The sequence below is a fragment of the Nylanderia fulva genome, unplaced genomic scaffold (genome assembly GCF_048542155.1).
Source record: "Nylanderia fulva isolate GAGA-0341 unplaced genomic scaffold, ASM4854215v1 Scaffold6, whole genome shotgun sequence".
NCBI lineage: Eukaryota > Metazoa > Arthropoda > Insecta > Hymenoptera > Formicidae > Nylanderia > Nylanderia fulva.
Genome location: NW_028190698.1, coordinates 1,287,313 through 1,303,077, shown reverse-complemented (window position 1 = coordinate 1,303,077; position 15,765 = coordinate 1,287,313). Strand labels below are relative to the sequence as shown.

Genomic DNA, 15,765 nt, shown 5'->3' with positions numbered 1-15,765 from the left:
AAAGAGCGCAATAAATAAAATTAATTTTTTCGTATATATATAAAGACTATATAAAACAAGCGCGATATAAATAAACTTATAATTGAACTTAAAATTTGTTTATATAAATTTTGAGCTGAAAGTTTTGAGAAAAATTGTATTACATAAAAATAAATTTCTTCTATCTTTGATTGCTTTTTTCTAAATACTCATCGTCTTTAATTATATATTGCATATATATATACATTTGTACTTTTAAATATATAATTATAAATTTATGCAGGTATAGTATATATATGCATAACTATATCTAATTATATATATTATATTTATATATTAATTTAATAATATAATTATAATATAATAATAATTTATCTATATTTACAAATTAAAATCAAAGTTTAATTATTTTATATCAAAACTCTATTCCAATTCTAATTGGAGTAAAGAATATTCAAAGACAACTCTTATACATTACAACGTAAATATAAAATCATTCTATCAAGTATTAACTATTTTAGCGAAATTTCAATCAGAATCGCGTCTGTGCGGTTTCTGCGTAGAATCCTCCGTGTTTGTATTACTAAGGCCACCATATGATTGTATTCTCATTTGTAACGGGCATAATTCGTCCTGTAATTAATAAGAAATATCTCATCAGATCAGAATTAAGAAAAAATAACATAATAATACAATAACTAATGTTATATAGTTATAAAACTTCACAAAATGCTCTATATGAAAATTAATTATACATTATTTAGTATGTATATATACACATACACACACACACACACATTTATATATATATATATATATATATATATATATATATATATATTATATGACGATTATGATTATAAAAATTATTGCACCTATTTAATTTATATTGTTATATATAATTATATATTTATATATGGTATATTTAATGTGTTTCCAATTTTATTATTAAAATTTTGATTCATTCTCAAGTGATTATAATCTCAAATTATTAAATGGAATAGATGAACTAGTCTTGCAAGCATGGAAGGTATGCCATACCTGATAAAATCCAAATTAAAATGCAAAAAATGATTCATCGTAAACGATAGCAAAATGTAAAAAGTATTTTACATAATAAGCAATATTTCTAATGCATAAACATATACACATTGCGAAATACTACTGCCTCTAATTATCAAAAGCTTGTATATACTTACTATAATTGTTTCTGTAATCGATTATATTAAAAAGATTCCGAGCACGCATTAATCATAAAAATTTTTTAATCTCTGCTTTTTTTATATTTCGTTAAAATTTTCGAATAAACGTACAATTATTATTATTCGTTTATATATTTAATTCGTTATAATATCTCAGTTTCAACATATATTTTTTATTACTTCTCCAATAATTTCATCATTTCAAATAAACGCTATATTTTTGTTCATTAAGCTTGCAATATAAGTGATTGTGTAAGACCGTTCGATAGAGGTCTAGGACACCCTGTATTAATCATGATGAAATTGCATGTACAAAACTATATCTCAGCGACGAACAGCTGTAAAGATTAAATCGATTAAATGAGTGAAATGAAACATTAATCGTGAGTGCTGGCCGCTCGCTTTTCGACTTGAGAAATGTCGCGATTTATCTCATGGCGATCGCAGTTGTCATTTTCGGTGGTGTGAATATAAATCAAGGACACAAGGGCACACGAGATACATGTGATTCATGTAACTCAATAATTTATTCCTACTCCTATGTATGTACAGCATTTTATTGCCGACGCTTCGCGTGTGATTCTCGACGTTACGCAGAACAAAACGAATGTTCCGCGTGTAATTAATATCCTTATTACACAGGTATATATCGTTAATACAATTTCTCATTCGACGTATATATATATATATATAAGAGTAAATCGCTAAGAATCGTTAGATTAATTGTAAAGCAATCTTGGTCTCGTGTAATTAGTATATGATCCCATTTCTACCTTTCTCATATTATATAGTATTTTTTTAAAGTGATCAGATAGATGTAATTTACTATGAACATTACTATTCAATTACAATATCGAAAGAGAAAGACACAACTGATATACCAATCAAATCGCCATAATTCATAACAGACGTTTTATTGCTACAGATTTGCATCGCAAAAATATATGTCAAATGTAGACGGTGTCCTAGAAATCTCAATTTTAATTTACTAAATTCTTTTAAAGCTCTTGAAATTAATTTCTCTTTAAAAAATTTATATATAATAACTATTTTATATTTAATTTTCATTTCTCTTTTTTTCGTTCAATAATTAAACTTGATATTAAAATTTTTGAATGTAAAAAATGCTTCGATATTTCAATCCGACAAAAATTAACTGAATCTATCTATATATTAAAATTCACAATATTTTAAGACACCGTGTACATTATAGGCTTCTCGAAAAGCGCTTATAAATTATTTAGATCGTAGTAAATTATCTTAACTGTGTAATTAATCAAAGGATGGAAGAAGTATCTATAATGTAAACATTATAAGTAAAATTGTATTATAACAACGCATCGATTCAATTGAACCATTTATCTTTCGTTATCGAGAATTTCGAAGTTCTGCTCGAATTAAGAGATAACGACAATTAAAAATTGAACATATATGAAATATTTAATATTTATACAATAACAATGTGTGTGCTTGTGTATATATAATTTTTTATAAAATAAATAAAAATCTTTATATATATACATCAATATATATATGCGAATGTATGCGATTTTTTCTATTGTGACTCTACACGGTGGTTACCAAATACTTTCGATTAAACTATGGCAAATCGCCATCGAACACTTATTGTTAATTAAAATTCTAGAGCACCATATATCGTATATGTATATCATCTACACTTTATATGTTTCAGGATTAATGATGTATATACGATTCGAGATATCGGCGCACCGGTCAATGCCATAAAAAGTCGTATAGAAAGTCGACTTGTAGTAACGATTCCTAAATATAAGCCTGCGTTTCTACTAATCTATAAATATGTTTTAAAAATGGTCTTGTAATCTAGAGATAGATTGATTGAAATTGGAACTAAGTGAACGTTTCCCGCGAAAAGAAAGCAGATAAATTAAAAAAGATTGAGAAGAAAATTCATATTCTATGGTGTTGCAAATTAATAATTATCAAAATTAAAGAATGTTTAAAATTTCTTTTCACCTTTCTATCTCTCCTTTTCACAATTACCACGAAAAACACGCGATCAAAAATTTTTTTTAATTATTTAAAAAATAAATTAATAAATTCTATACTTATTTTTATTTTAAAAAATTATTTATTATTTCAAATATAAATTCTACATTTATTATTCTAAAATAAATATTTTCTTCAATTTCATTTAAGAACGTGGAAAAAGAGAAAGAAGTAGAATAAAATAAAAAGATTTTTATAAAATATCCCCCTTTGATAATGAAAATATATATTTACAATTTAACAAAAAAAACTTTCTCAATCGATTTTAATTTGTCTAATTTTCGCGCAGGAAATACTATTAAAGTCTTAAGATATATCAAATAGTTTCAGAACATGTCATAAGTAAAAAAAAGTCGCAGTGACACGAGTTACACGCTGTCGTTAACTTTGTCGAATAGTTTACGACATCGAATCATAACACAGTTACAGAGTAAGAGCGAAATCGATTTGAAAATCTTATTAATATCATCTCTTTCCGAATCTCTTTTTTAATCCGAATGCACTTTAACGGCTGCGGAATCTACTATCTGCAATTCTAATTGCTACTATCTGCTGCTATCTACAAATTTCTGCTCTGCAGAATAGGCCAACATATATAAAATAATAAACTATTAAAAAATCATCTTCTAAATTTGAATCTTGTACATAACGCGTGTATACTTTTCAAATATCACACGGTATAGACAAATTATAATTAAGAGTGCAAGATAATGTAATTATAAAACATATATGTTGACATAATGCAAAACAGTATTCTCGATCGTCAATTTTCCATTACAATAAAAAAAATAATCTCTTAAAGAGTCTATCGATTCATTACGCTAAACTTAGCAAACTTGAAGCACCATTCGTCGATTAAAAATAAATATATGTTATATATATGTGATGTAAAGAAATAAATACATCTTCATTGTCATCATTTAAAATTATCTATAAATATTAATTACGAAAATAATTTTCTTCTACGTTTTAACTAATATACCGACTGATTTTTCGCAACGAGAGATATTCGCTTTCGTTACTCAGTCGCAACAAATGTAAGCGTACATCTATTCTCTGAGCACTACAATAAGCTAAGAGACGAAGGCATAAAGTAGAAGAGAAATTATATCGCTCTTCACTGCAACATAAAATACATCGCGTTCCATGTTGAATAACACGTTCGCATAATGAAACAAAGCTCAACGAAATAAAAAAAATATTCGCAAGCTTTAGCTATACATTGCACTCTATGTCTTTCTTCCTCACTTTCTTCGTACAACATCAGCAGAGCTAATTAACGAGGACTCTAAATGCTCGATACATCGATGTTAAGGAAGGAAACAGGATGATCGTCGAAATTCGTCGAGAAACGTTGTCCTAAAGAAACAATTAGGCGATTGAACTATTACTTGGAGTATAAAAAAAGTGTTCTTGAAAGAGTCTAGAATTCGTCGCGCACTAAAGGAGAGTCCAGGGCTGGAGAAGGCTACGCTGACATGTACGTATCCAGACGAGATCTGATCTGATGTTCGCCGAAAAAAATCCGGAAACCTTCTTAGCTTCCCAGAGACAACTAGAAGACAATCACGGCCTTGTTGCGGTCAGCAAGCGAAGAGCGAGCTCGTTACGTCAACAGTTGCGATTAGCAGTGCCATTATTCACCTGTATGCCGGGAACGCCGCCAGTTTCCGTCTCGTAATCGGCAGGTCGATGCTTCTCCGTAGAACAGTGCCTCTCTCTTTCCTCCTTGAAGAGATCCGCCACGCAATACGCCTGCGGAAACATTCCAAAATTTCGATCGCCTTGTTTCCTCGAATTGACACATTTGTGATCGATTGATCGATCATTTCTCAATATTATGATTAATTATATCTTATCTTTTGATTAAAAATTATCAAGTCTCAATATCTCAATCTTCAAACATTTAAATTGGGCAAGTGAAATTATGAAGAATGTTCGATAACAAACATATTTGATGTACATGATATTTCTTTCAAGAAAATCAAAATACATAATTATTTCTTAAACTATACAACTGATAAAAAAAAGTAAATTGAGATATCTATAGATCATAAAGTCTTATTCTTTAACTAATCGTAAATAAATCAAAATTTTAACTTAAAAGATTAAAAAATAAAAAGAAAATCTAAAAAAAATAAGATATGATTCGATTATAAAGTGTATATCTTAACATTCTAATTATTTTAACTACGCATGATTGTATCTTCATAATAATAATAATTATTTAGTTTAATAATTATACAAAGTATCCTAGTAAGAATTACTAATTTACAGTAGATTCTTGACATCATTTGGAGACGATTTTTTTAGCAAAAATGTTGTGGCACCAATATTTTTCAAGTTATAAGCGATCGAAAATAAAGAATTTTTCGCAAATTAAGTTTCGCGGAAATAAAATATTATAACAGAACCGCATTTTTTCAATTAATTTCAGATATAATTTGACCAGGTATAAAAATGACCTTTCTCGACATTTTCGCTGAGAAAAGATCGTTTCCAAGTGACGTCAGAAATCTAACTGTACATCAGTTGTACATTCACTGAGTACGGGATACCTTGTATAGAATAATAATTAATTATATGTCGCAACATTTTTTTATAATTCGTTTCATTATTCGATTATAGAATTTTAATTTTGAAAAAGTAAATGTCAAAATCTGTCATATCTTTCAAAATTGTTTCATATCGGTAATATAAAACCTGATGAGAGTTAAACAATGCAATGTTTACCACAATTAAAGCGTTGATGATGCCAAGAGAAGATCCGACAAGAACATCACTCCAGTGATGTTTGTAATTGGAAATTCGTGTCATAGCGGTAAACCAGGCCATGAACAGGCACAGAAGTTGCAGGAAGTGCTTAAGCAATTTGCTGCCCTTCCATCTCATCCTTAATTGAAGGTACATCTAAAAAAAATCCAAGTGTCCCATGTCTTCTAATATAATTACTTTTATACACAAAAAATATATTTAATTGTCTTTAGAACTTAAAAATTTGATTAAATAGTAGAAATATATTAGATACAATCTTTGCTGAAGAAAAATTCAAATTTTTAAAAGCTACATATCTCTTATCGACAAAAGGGCATAAAAATAAATTTGAAAAATAAATATTTTTAGAGAACGATACAAATATATAGAGAGAAGAGAGAATTGAAAATAAATAATAATTATTCGCAGTAATCACACATATCGATAATAAATATAAAATATAGTACCCAAAGTTAATCCAATTTTCCCAATTACTTGTAACTCACAATTAGCCTATTTTCGTAATCACCGCGATACGATTATCGTATACATACATATATCGATTGAATTTTATCGTGCACGCGAATCGCGGATATCTGTAAACGTATCTCGAGAGCGTTTTCGCGTATATAAGATTATGCAAATCGAATTTCACGGGCGTGTGGATTCTGCGATCTCGTCTACAGAAACGATACGTATCTGCGAAGCCTGTTGAACGAATGATTAAGATCCGGCCCCGCGTATGCAAATCGACGTGGTGCGAATGCTCGTGTAACTTAAAGACTACTTACCGCAAGGTAGATCATGGTGTAGGCCGAGAAGGACGAGTGACCGGAGGGAAACGATAATCTGAAACGATCGATCGTGCCGTGTCAAATAAATCCCACTTATAGAGAAGAGAGAAAGAGAAGAAAAAAAAAAAAGATCTTTTCTCGCACTTTTCCCGCCTTCGCATCCCCTATTCATTTTATCGCTATTAAATTCGGGGCGTGTGTAACGTGCCGATTACGATCGACAAAGAGCTGCGAGCGATCAAGAGAATACGAGAAGAAAGAAAAGATTTAGAGAGGCTGGGCTCTCTGCGCAGGATCCATTGCGTGAGCAAAAAATACGAGAAGGGCGCAAGGGAGACTCGATACTTATGCCTCCCCGTTCTACGTCTCTCTGTTAGAAGCGTTTGTAAAAAAAAAAAAAAAAAATCGGAGAGCACGCTACGTTAATTAGGACCTGCAGCAGCTCGGCCATTCGACCGCGGGACTGTCGGTTATTTCGATGTTCGGTATACTGAGAATTATCATGTCTGTATTTTAATCAGCTTCGTCATGTCGTAATTCCCGTCAATTTAATCCTCTCACTTTTGCCGAATTTTAATTTCAGCAATAATTAAAAATGTAATGGAAAATTCAGACAAATATATATAATCGCCGCTCTCTCGTTCGAGAAAAACAAATTTCGTTAAATTGAGATCTTGTTGGGGTCGACAGAGTCGTATATCTTTCAACGCTAACGTAAATACGAGGATGTAACGACAGGGTATATTGGGTAATTAACGGATAAAAGGGGCCACCGCGTTTTCTTTTTCAAAAGCACGTATCCCCGCAGGCTCTTATGTAAGTCTCAAGGACTCTTCTTCACTCATCGGTGACACTGGTATAAATGACGGGTTAATGAGAAGACCACGACGGTCCAGCTTCACCCTTTTCGTTCACCCATCTCTCACTCCGTCTTTCTCGTCTACGTTCGGAGCAGTTCCTTGGACTATTACTCCGCGCGCAGAGGAGACATGAATGAATTCTCTGTGTGCCGTCGTCGCCGCTTTATCATCTAGATTCCTTAAATCTCCCTATATAAAACTGTCCCCGCCATAAAGACTGCGAATGACCCGCGTGATGATACGCTCGAGCACGTGTGTGTACATAGAGATAGAGTGCTCGACAGATAAGGTGCAGACACTGGTATGTGCTACCGTATCCCTTATCAAAAATAAACATTTTTTTCCCCATTGCTCAAATTTACGGAAATGCATCATTTTTGAGTCATCTCATGTTTTAACAAAACAAGACACATTTGCTATTACAATTCTTAATGGTTAAAAAAAAATTTAGTGTGTGCTTTCCCGCCTCCAGGAGCCTAATAGGTATATTCAAACATTTGAAGAAATTTGATTCGAGCCATAATAAAAAATAAATTAATTTTCTTCATTTAGCATAGAATTAGCAAAGGAAGATTATCAGAATTTTTAGACCAAGAATCAAGAAATATAGGGCTATATTAATGTTATTAAAAAAAATTAAATATCTCTAAAACGATGCATTTTTTTTGAAAATTTTATCAAAGGAAAATAATGCTTATTTTTGTACAGAATATACTGATTTGCCTCCTAGTTATATGGAACATCCTGTATACGTAATGTACACATATCGCAAGAGCACCGGGGGCCTCATTATAACGCACAGAGGCCGTCTCCTTCCCCTTCTTTTCATTCGCTTATGCTTATACGATGATAACGTTCGCTCGAGACGATTTTCTCTCTCTCTTTCTCCTTCTTTCTCTCCGTCTTTCTCGGAGGCTAAAAAAGAAGAAGAGAAGAAGAAAACGACGAAAAAGAAGAATGCATGTGACGTAAACTCGTATGGATCGTCGGCGTTTCGTGGACTCTGGAACTTTAGCAAGGCTACCGAATACAAAGAGAGAGAAAGAGAGAAAGTGAGAAAGAAATTCGCGAAAATGATCCCCCTCGATACAGCTTCTGCTTTTACGTTCGATCCATCTTATATGGATTCGGGTTTTCGATATCAGTGCATTCTAAACAGTGTTTGCTGTTATCTAAATCAAATTATATAGATAATCATCTAGATGAAACTTTGGCGTCATCTTATTTTTATCTTTATTTAATGATGCAGAATAATTTTCAGATAATTTTGATTTAGAATCATAGCACATAAGAATACTTAAATAGTAGAACTCCAGCAGTAAGCGATAGAAATTTAGAAATAAAAATATGAATACATATATTTTTTATCCTTTTTATAATTTACATCTTCATTTTATCTAAAATGAAATTACATATTTTGATCTCATCTTTATTTATAGCTAATTTTAAAATCATCTAAGCACAACACTGATCCTATAAGACTGTAAGCGATAAATTGGAACACACATCCTGGGGGTTCACGTGTACCGAGAAGTTAAGAATTGAAAGAAAAGTCTTATTGTTAGTCCAGCGAGACTGATGATTCGATAGCGACTTATCGAATGTATTACACGTCTATTTTAAACGATTGATAACGCAACTACTTATTGAATGAATGACGTTGTCTTGAAAAGCTAGAAAGACTTTCATGCTGTGTCTTCTGAGAACCAATATTCTTTAAGAGATCGGTATATCCCGCACGGTTCGGAAAAGAATGAAGAAAACTTTCAGCTTCAGAGTAGGGTCGTGCAATAAAATTGACAGGTCGATAAATTTCCGCCTTTTCTGTTTTCTTCACTTAAAAAGATGACGTTCGCATTATTTGAGCTCGGAGTTATTTTCGAGACAGGTAAATAATTCTTGAAACGCGTGTCTTATTGTCAGGCAATCCTGTCACCCCGTGAAGTGTCCTTTACCTAAGACTTCTCGTCTTTGGAAACGCTCATATTTCACGTTTAACGGTATAAATTGAAGATGAAATTGTGCAGACATATATGTCACTGCAAAAGGAGAAGTAAGCCGAGACACGCTTTTCAGAAGCTCCGCCTTCATTTCCGTTATAACGTCGACGTTTCCGTAAAGTGCTAAAGTTAGTTACGTCTCGCAAATCAAATGCGCTTCGTCTAGGAAATCGTGTTCCCAGCCCCGAGACGTAGAAAAACATTTGGTTATAAGGTCATCGAAAATTATAGATAATTGAATAATCGCGCAAAACGAACAGTTGCGATTTCCGAGGCAGAAAAACATTCGAAAAATTCGCCCCGGGCGAAAAAGGAAGACTCGGAGAAACATAAGCAGCTTAGCGGAGAAAGAGAATACCTCTGCAAAAACGTGTTTATAAGGGATCGGTTAGAGGCAGGTCCGACCGTTGCCAAGACGGGATGAGAGATCAAAATGCGAGTCTTTGAATCGAACCGATCATTGTAGTTGACAACAATAAGCAGGGTGCGGACAACAATTCGAGCGTGTAATAGCCTTCCCGTTTTGGAGCAGAGAACGAGAGAGAGACGATGAACTGCACGATTCGGCGTGAATTTCGCTCATGCGAATCGTCAGCAAGCTTTTTCTCCTCCCTTCCCTCGATCGGGGAGCTGCTCATTGTCATTCGTTATACCGTAGCTCTTTTTGTGCGCACCCGTATATCCGTTAAAACCGGCTGTCGGGGTAGGTACAAGTTTTGTATCCGGGACGCGTGCAAAAAGATTTCCGCACAAGCCCGCATGCGAAATCATCAATTCAGAGAGCTGTGACAAGTTTGAATCGCGCTAGAATTAAAGAGCGCGTTGACAGAATATCTTGGATGTCTGCACAAGTTTTTGACGAGATAAGTTTCATTTATTATATATGTTAAGTTCTCGGTCGAGATCGATTTATTTCTCAATTATTTGATAACTCGAGACGAAAGATCATTTTATCTTGATATGAAGCACTTCATATTTAACGAAAACATTTTTTTTCATCCAGAAATTTACATGTATATGATATGCAGGGTGTTCCAGACTTAGCAGATCACCATTAATGAAAGATTCCTAAGGTTATTTGCAGACATATTTTCCTCAACAAAAATTTCGAGAGGGATGTCATCATTCTTTGCAAACTCCTAATTTTTGCTATCATATATCTTTGTACCAAAATTTTAAATTAAATTCCTAAAATTAACTGAAAATGTAATGTTGTTAATATTTTATCTCCAGAAGATGTAGTTTGCGAAAAACTCTTTACAACTTGGGAAATATTGATTCCTCGACATTTTCACGGAGGAAAATTTTTGTCCAAATAATCCCAAGAATCTGCCATAAGAGACGGTCTGACAAGTCTGTGACACCCTGTATATATATTTCCATTCAAACGACTCGAGTTTGCATTAATGAAGAATTTTATCAGAGACTTGCCTCACTTCTTGATCCTTTCGAAGAGTCAAATTTCTGAACAAGTTAGCTCTTGCCGGAATTATCCACTCGCTCTTACGAGAGAGAGAAAATAAATCGAACATCGCTATAATTAAAAGGAACGCGTATAAATAACTTGATAAGCCGTAAACGGGACAGACGGGCTGATAATAATCCAATGAGCGTTTAATGAAAGTCGAGCGTCGGCGTATCGAATCGATTTAAAAGAGACGTTCTCTCTCTCTTTCTCTTGATTATCGCAAATTACCGTTTCGTCTCGCGTTCATAAACTTGTCGCGTGGCCCGCCACGCGTGCGGGACTCTTAATGATGTAAAAATAACGAAATGTGTGCGCACAAGACGAGAAAGAGCCTCCTCCACTTGGTTCAATCGTGTCCGTAATTGCCCGCGCAATTGTTACCGTCACGCGATGATGATGATCTAAGCAGCGATCAAGTCGTGTTGTCGAACACACGAGACCGTTTCGGGGCTATTGCCCTGCAAAAGATCCGTCGATCGAGGCTGAGAATAAAATCGCGAAGAGCGCGATATGCGTATTAACGATATATATATAACTGTTGCTTCTGGTTCTCTCGTATCGATTCGTCACGAGCGAGCTATTTGCTATTTGCTAATCTCGACATGATGGAAAACATTATTTTTCTCCCGAGAATGCACACAACATTCACGGCTATTTTTTTATAAAAATCATCAGAGTATCATAATTATTTTATATATTAATTATATCTATATTTATTTTTTATGTATACTTGATAGATTCATTTACTATCGTCAATATATATATTTAATATATTATTTAATATAATATTTATATTATTTAATATATTATTTAATATATTTACTATATTATTTAATAACACACTAATTGCAATTTTTCGAAGAAAAATTGAAATCAAATTTATCAATAATTTCATGTAATATTTCTAACTTTACGACAATTGTATAACAGAGGAGGTTCGTGTGATCGTAAACACATCTCGAATTATAATACATCGTTTCAATCCAAAGGTCAGATAACACCTTCGTGTATTGCAACAGATTAAGATACATTATCTCGTTAAAGCTGATGAAAGAGACTTTCAGAAATATCTCTTGCATGTCGACAGAAAAAAATTCTTACCTGATTTCCTTTAGCATTCTGGCCGACATCCCGGTCGCGGTGCAGTTAAATTGCTCGATGTATCTGTGCTGATTTTCAGGTAAGCTGCAGTCTACGTCAGGTACACAGATTTTCATGAAGTGCGGTCGCAGCCGACCTATGGTGTATTTCGCGATGTCTGTGGTTAATGCGGTGCAGGCCGCCCCGAAAGCGAACACCCCGATCTGTGATTGCGAAATTTTATACATTTTTAATTATTAAAAACTAAGAAAATTAATAAACTTCGTTTTTTTACCGCTTCTACGTTTTTACATTAAATATTTGTTCAATTAAAAGCGTTTGAAAAGAATAGCAATTGATATATATATATATAAGTTTCAATAAATTTTATATAATATTTAATAACGGCATAAAATTTTATTTATGCTTAGATTAAGTAAGAGCTCGAGATTTTTAATCAATTTTGATAAAATTGACGAAATAAACCTTTTCGTAAGCGTTCCACAGCCATGGGGGTATAGTGTATCCGAAGAGCACCTTCGCCGTATGTCCAGAAAAATGTCTGGCATGCAGGTACTCTCCTAAGACCATCTAAAATAAAGGAAAAATTGAAATTTAAGATTCGAATCAGTAATTCAGATTTTACAAATGACCGAATGCAAATTACATAATTTTATACTGTGTAAATGCGTTGCTTGCTATACTAGAGCATTTTCTAATACAACATTTCTACACGGAGAGAATTTTCTCTTAAAATTTACCCTGAAAATCATGGTAATCGTTTATCACAATAAAAAATATTAATATAAGTACATAGTAAAATTAATCGAATATTTTATATCTTATTGTGAATATTAATATTTTTCATTATCCTATAATTATCGTGATTTTCAGAGTAAATTCTAAGAGAAAATCCTATTCTTTCGCGCAGACCTAATTTTTAACATTAAGAACAAAAAGATTGATATTGCATTTAATAATCGTCGCTCAATCTTTTTCAAGAAAAAAAAGACTCCAACTCTGTGAAAGAAACGCTGCCTGGATATCTGATATATATTAAGAACAGCTTGTAGCAAGAGATACACCTGATACAATCTTTCACCTCCGAAGTTGCCTTACAAGACGGACTTGTAAAAAACCCCCGGCTAATCAAAAAGGCAGCACAAGCTCTCTCTCCAAAAAAAGGAAAGATCTCTCCTTTTTTTCTATCCGGATTCTACCGACCTGTCATACTCCCGATCAAAAGCGGGTTAACCAGGCCAGATCCCGGATAAAGGTCCGCCAGGTGATACGCGCGATAGGTATATTCAAGGTTCACGAGGCATGCGTGAATGAAATACGACGAGTAACGCGCATGATCGTCCTTCTACCTGTTCCTACCTGAACATTCCACCCCCAATTCCCCCCAGGGAAACGTATATATACACTTGGACAATCCGTTTTCTCTGCGAGTGTATGCGTAGATGATAAAGCCGGCTTTCTCCTCGGAGCTCATACGGAGGAGAGAACTCGCTTGAGATCTCCGGGGAGAACCCTTCTCGGATTGCCAGGCATACTTGGAATGCGCCTGTACCTGTAAAACGTATATAAAACCACCGAGACGAGGAACGTCACGGATGGAAGGAGAAATGTGTAAGGGATACCGATGAATAAAATCTCGACGTTTTCGAGAGAAGAATGGACGACGGAAATAAACTACCCTCGAAAAAAACCGTATCCATTACTTGGTCGACAATGACAGACATGATCGATCGTTCCGTATATATACGATATTATTTAAACGCGTTCGTAAAAAAAAAATTTGATCAGAGGCTTTGTTTGACTTTAATATTAAATAATTGACATTTGTTATCATAGTTGAAAAATGTTTTATACCAATTGTATAGAATGTCAAGATGATGAAAGTTATTAGAAATTAATACAATTTAATAAAGTTCAAGAGAATATCTACATGAGAGAAATCAAATAAAAAATAGAGAAACGTAGAAATAAAATTATATGAAAAAAAATTTGTTAAATACTAATCGAGAAAAATATTTAATATACCTCTTATTCGAGAAAATGGAAAAGAAATATTGAATTTTTAGATAAAAAAAAATCGTCGGTTATCATTTTTGATAACTGGTTATTTTTACCCATAAACACAGATGCAGAGAGAAATAAAGAGGGTCTCAGGAAAGCTACTTATTATTTGGAGTGCTGTAATTTGTTTGTGAACCGTGGCTGTCTTCTCTTTTTTTTTTCTTTCTCTTCTCTCACACCCTTCCTAAATCGAACACGAGGGATTAAATCGCACGGCCTGGAATTATCTACTTAACGCAGAGAAGCTGATCGCCGACGAATAGATAGCTTTATGCAGTCGGTGCATAATAGCCGGTTACTCTCCGGAGGCGCGATCAATGGCTACGTAAACACGTTGAATCTCCGTTCCTATTCAATATTGATTCTTCAACATGCTGTCCGAGTTATTCATCTCAAATGATATATTCAAATTTTAAAACGCGATGGATTTAAGCACGAGATTCAAAACCACACTTCTATATATCGTCTACATGCTGTCAAGCGTAACAAAATATAACTATAATATGGCTGCCAACTCAGGCCGATTTATTCAGGGTGCGCCAGCGCACAATTGAAAAAATGTTAAAAATAAACACGGTTGATAAACCGTCGGATAATAAATATTAAATATTCAGAATAGTTTTTATGAAATTATTGAAAAATAGTGAAATATATTATTATATGACAGGCCTGAGAGAGTTGGCCGCCATATTGGTTACATTTTTGATACACTTCATTTTAATGAGTGTTCTGACCTGTACATAAGACCGTGTTCAAAACATGTCAAATCATACGTATATTTTTGATCAATTTGACAAGAGAAAGAAAGAGAGAAATTCTCAAATGTCATTTTTCTTTGCGCAGGATGATTCTCGCGCGAATAACAAATGGCCAAAGTTGGCCCCGAGGGAACTCTTTGGAATTGCAATACAAGTTTCGTAAGATATAAAGATAATCGCACGCGCAACCCCGAGCAGGACGAAGAGGGTTGAAATTTATCTTCGCTTTGTCCGCGGTAATTTATCGGTATGCGCTCGCGCAATTTATCGCGTTAAATTAACAGCGCGAAGTATATTCTCTCCTACGCGATGCAATCCGGCTTTCCATTTCCTCTCCGGCATAAAATAAAACCGCCCGCTCGCTCGACGAAGTAGAAAGGACGAGATTCAAGTGGAATCCAAGGAGAGAGAATCCTCTTTATCCTCTTTTCAGACGCTAAATAAGCACGACCGTGCTTGCATACCTCGCGAGAGAGAAAGAGAGAGAAAGAAAGTCTTGGATGATGTTGTAATGTGGCTAAGTCATTACTTGGATAGACGCTTTTGGTTTACCGCTCTTTATTGTTCGTTCCGATAATTATACCTGCTTTTGATTTATGACAATCAACACGACGCGCGCGCTAATGAAGCGCGCATTTTTATTAAAATAGACATGTTAATTAAGAGAGAGAGAGGAAAACCGTCTCGAATTCGATTTGCTTTCATGTCAAATTGTAAAGAATAACGATTGTTCAAGACGCGACAGAAATGTTTCGTCATC

At 33.7% G+C, this 15,765-nt stretch overlaps 1 protein-coding gene across 2 annotated transcripts in view; it reads right to left on the bottom strand.

The window, feature by feature from the left end:
- Nucleotides 1-429: 429 nt before the first annotated feature.
- Nucleotides 430-15,765, bottom strand: part of wun (wunen) — a 30,500-nt gene continuing 15,164 nt past the window's right edge. The window contains exons 3-8 of one of the 2 annotated variants that reach the window (XM_029317700.2): nt 12,652-12,756; nt 12,187-12,389; nt 6,755-6,812; nt 5,943-6,119; nt 4,854-4,964; nt 430-612 (exon numbers count right to left, since the gene is read on the bottom strand). In XM_029317700.2, coding sequence (XP_029173533.1) covers nt 508-612; nt 4,854-4,964; nt 5,943-6,119; nt 6,755-6,812; nt 12,187-12,389; nt 12,652-12,756 — 759 coding nt within the window. In that variant the 3' untranslated portion in view covers nt 430-507. Of the gene's footprint in view, nt 613-1,689; nt 4,765-4,853; nt 4,965-5,942; nt 6,120-6,754; nt 6,813-12,186; nt 12,390-12,651; nt 12,757-15,765 lie in introns of those variants that run through there. The other variant, XM_029317705.2, reaches the window with a different exon arrangement.